Raw genomic sequence first — 4,002 nt, 5'->3', positions numbered from 1 at the left:
GTGTATACGTATATGTGTATACGTATATGTGTATACGTGTATGTATATATGTATATACGTGTATGTATATATATATATATACGTGTATGTATATATATATATACGTGTGTGTGTGTGTGTGTGTATAAAAGGTTTAATCAAAGGCCATTGTGGTTTATTGAGATACAAATAAAGAAGAAAGTCAAACTGGTTTTTTTCTATAGTTCAAATATAAGAAATCATGTTTCTGTGAGTCCAGCATGTGGCTGTCATGGAGAGAAATAGGACTCATCCACAAAAAGCAGCTTCAGCGCAGAAACATGTGCATGACAATGTCAAGTGTTACCGTGTGACAGGTTTGTGTTGGTTTGTTACCTGAAAAACGTTTTTCCTGCTCGACTTCTCTGTCGTCCACTCAATAAGAGCTCCACTCAGCTGAACCACATCTGTCTTACTTCCTGGTTTCTGAACACAGAGAGGATGGTGAGGTCACCCGTCAAAATATATGATAATTGCTGTCAAGTGCTTCCTATAGACTTCAATGAGATTCCTACACCAGTCTACGTGTGGTTTGGCCCACTCTTTTGCAAACTGCTCTAGTTATCACAGATTTGAAGGCTGCTGTTTTCAGATCTTTCCACGTGTTCAATTGGATTCAGACTCATTGCTGGCAGTCCAGAGTTTACCTTTCAACCAATCCTGGGTGCTGTTAGATGTCATTTTTGGGACACTGTCCTGCTGGAGGAACAATGACTTTTGAAGGAGACACAGCTTTGTGACACCGAGTATAACCTTGCACTCCAAAATACTTTGGTAATCTCCAGATTTCATGATTCCATGCACATATTCAAGGGAACCCCAAAATCAGTGAGCCTTCTCCACATTTGACTCTAGGTTCTTTTTTTCTGTAAACAGAGTTTATGCAGTGTACCAAAAAACAACATTGTTTTTCTCATCTGTTGACTGAACATTCTCCCAGGAAGATATTGGCTTGTAGTTGTGTTGGGACAAACTCCCGCTGTGCTTTCTTATCTCCCTCAGCTGTGGTGGCATCCTTGGTGTCCTGCCACAGAACCTCCTTTCATTGAGTTGGTGACGGATAGTGTGAGTTTAGAAGATGGTTCCTTCTGTCTGAATGTCAGCTTTAATCTGTTTTTCAGTTGTCCCAGGTCCTTTCACTATTCGTACAACCCTTGACTGCAATCTTTGGTCAACTTTTCTCTCGCAAGGTTGGCTGCAGTACCATGGGCCTTAACCTTCTTGATGACATTGTGCACGGTGTACAAAGGAACATCGAGGTCTCTGGAGATGGACTTTAAGGTAGCTTTGAGATCATCCATGCTTAGCTACGATCTTCTGTTAGACCTCCTTAGACAATTCTCTACTTTTCTTATTTTGTCATGCTCAGTGTGGAACAAGTAGTGACACAAAGCAGAATGAGTACTTTGGTCCTGCCTTGTGTTGTTTCAGTTCGTAAAACAGAGACAAAGTAAAGTTAAAGACAAAATAAAGCAGTATTTTCATACCAGACTAGTTTCTTGTGGTCTCTCTTTATAAAACAGCAGCTGGTCTGAGGTCAGTACGCTCCACATGAAGGTCCAGTTCTTCCTTTGCTTCTTACCGCTCTCTGAGATTTTCGCCACATTCAGATGTTCACCTTTCAGCTCCACCTGAACACACACCAACACGCGCATATTATTTGAACATAAATAAAAAATAGTGATGCCATGGGGTGTTTTTAATTATTCAGATGTTCACTTAATTCAGAAACCAAAAACTAATTAAATACAGAACAGATGTGCCAGAGGATTTGGGTGAAGTAGAAGGAGGGAGGGTTTATATTTAATCTGTGATGGGACAGTGCATCTGTTTGCAGGATTTGTGTGATTCCAAGTTAATTACTGTGCTGTGAAAATATACTATACGAAGAGCACCGACCAAGCTGCGGTATTCCACGCTTCTGGGAGTGAGAACAGTTTTTAAATGAATTTAAAATATGCATCCAAATGTTCTTAAATCAATTCTCATCTTCATTCTGAAAAACTTCTGAAATAAGAGTTTATTTCTATTGAAAACACGTAGAACTAATGTCTGAAATGGGTTTGATACAAATCTACGTTAAAGGATGAGGGCTACATGTGAAAAATCTATTATCTGAGTTTAAAGTCTGAGCTCTGAGATTAAAGTCAGATTAGTAACTTTCATTTCAGAATTCTGACTTTATTCACTTAAAGATCAGAACTCAAATTCATTTTTCACATGGCCCCTAACCTCTGCCATACAAATCCTTTTTAGGACATACCAATGGTTCAAAAACAGCAAGTCCTCCTCCTGCAACTAAGACGTTGTGCTGAGACTGATTCCTGCGATGCCGAGAGATCTACAAACAGAAAAAAAGAAGTTAAAAACTGAACTGCACCACTGTAGGATGGAGGTTCTATGTGGTCTACTTACAGGCTTTTTAGGTAGGTCGGACTCCTGCAGCACCATGGACTTAGACTGACTGAGGCGTTCTCCGGAGCTCTGGGAGCTCTTTACACGCATCTGCACAGCTTCTTGTGGTGCTGTGCTGCGCTGTGGAGGCTGAATCAGCGGAGGTTGCTTCGCAGCACTCTGGAGGTTTGTGATTCTGTGGAGGGACAAAAGAGGGTTTTTATTAGTCAATGCGACTTTTCATGTAGTGTTGCTGTCGATCCATTTCTCACTCAGTGTGTTCACAAAATACCACTGGTCTTTATCAAATCAATGCTGTCAAGAATGTGATTAAAAAGTATTTTCTACTGGGAATATTTTATTAGTTATCTACCAAGTCTGCATAGCCTCATACTTCTTCCAGCAAATATCCACAGCCTCTCACTCTTAGTCCGACACTAATGCTGCGTTCACACCAAAAGCGTCGCAAATTATTTGCGAGAGTAGATTACATACAAAGTCTATGGACAGACGCAATGAGATTGGCGCGGCGTGTATTTGCGATGGCGCGATTGACGCGAATTTGCGGCACGATTGACGCAAATTCGCGTCAAACGCCAAATCGCCCCAAGCGCGCGAGTTGAAATTTTTCAACTTCTGCGAAATATTCGCGTTACGCCCCGGCGTGATAGCCTATCAGCGTTGAGTTGCTCCCCCTGTCATCAGTGACTTCCTGCCGTTGTTGAATCAGGAAATAAATACTGTAGCCGTCTGTGTTCACCCAGAGCTCCACGATACCTCGTATCAATAGAGACCGGACCAAACTATCTGTATAAATGTGTGTGTGTAAACCATATGGTACAAACAATGAATAGACGCTGCCGTATTTACATCTAGATGACGTTATTCTGAGTGTTGGTGGAGCTGCTACAATGTTAGCTTAGCCTAGCACCGATCCATCACAGCTCCTTTGAGAAGACAGGTTACCTACAAATCGGCATCATTACGTAGTTATTTCGGAGTCCCTTTTTGTCGGTTTATTGCCGTTAAATCACAGCCAAATCAGTTTATTTTGTGTTCATACAGTTGTAGTAAACAGCGACGTGTGGCTTGCTAGACACAGTGAATACACTTCGATAAAATCCACGGAGCTCCTCTGAACAATATTATGAACCCAGACATGACGGCGTTTAGTTTCCCGGGATATCTGTGACTTCCAACACGTACTAAAGAGGAATACGTTATTTTTTCCACGGTTAATGGCGGACAGTTGAACGGCTTTCAGGGCGATAAGCCACGCCCCCTCTCCAGCGCGTCCACCACGATTCACGCGAATGAACGCAAATGGTCCCCGGCATTTTGACCGGCTGCGCGAATGACACGAATACACGGCGCGATGAATTTGCGACGCCTTTGGTGTGAACGCAGCATAACAGCTTTCACCCTCTAGCGCCTACTCAGCTTTCATTTATCTATATTATATAGATATATATATATATATATATCTATATATATATCTATATATATATCTATATATATATCTATATCTATATATCTATATATCTATCTATATATCTATATATCTATCTATATATCTATATATATCTATAT

The 4,002-nt window shown here is 41.0% G+C and overlaps 1 protein-coding gene across 1 annotated transcript; it reads right to left on the bottom strand.

Moving 5' to 3' along the window:
• Positions 1-104: 104 nt before the first annotated feature.
• LOC116401251 (rho GTPase-activating protein 15-like) lies at positions 105-2,789 on the bottom strand. The gene is made up of 4 exons (XM_031879572.1): positions 2,434-2,789; positions 2,282-2,359; positions 1,506-1,649; positions 105-444 (listed from the first exon to the last, which is right to left on the bottom strand). Exons 1-4 carry the CDS (start codon positions 2,521-2,523, stop codon positions 322-324), a joined length of 435 nt encoding a protein of 144 aa, XP_031735432.1. The 5' UTR covers positions 2,524-2,789; the 3' UTR covers positions 105-321.
• Between the last annotated feature and the right edge of the window lie 1,213 nt (positions 2,790-4,002).

The sequence above is a fragment of the Anarrhichthys ocellatus genome, unplaced genomic scaffold (genome assembly GCF_004355925.1).
Source record: "Anarrhichthys ocellatus isolate YVR2014 unplaced genomic scaffold, GSC_Weel_1.0 scaffold294, whole genome shotgun sequence".
In the NCBI taxonomy this organism is placed as follows: Eukaryota; Metazoa; Chordata; class Actinopteri; order Perciformes; family Anarhichadidae; genus Anarrhichthys; species Anarrhichthys ocellatus.
The sequence above is the reverse complement of the archived record's forward strand: the minus strand, read 5'-3'. Positions and strand labels throughout refer to the sequence as shown.

Coding starts and splice junctions, on each gene's coding strand:
- LOC116401251 (XM_031879572.1), bottom strand. CDS start 2,523: ATGCGTGTAAAGAGCTCCCAGAGCTCCGGAGAACGCCTCAGTCAGTCT. Junction 2,360..2,433: donor CCGACCTACCTAAAAAGCCT/GTAAGTAGACCA, acceptor TTCTGTTTGTAG/ATCTCTCGGCATCGCAGGAA. Junction 1,650..2,281: donor TTGCTGTTTTTGAACCATTG/GTATGTCCTAAA, acceptor GTGTGTGTTCAG/GTGGAGCTGAAAGGTGAACA.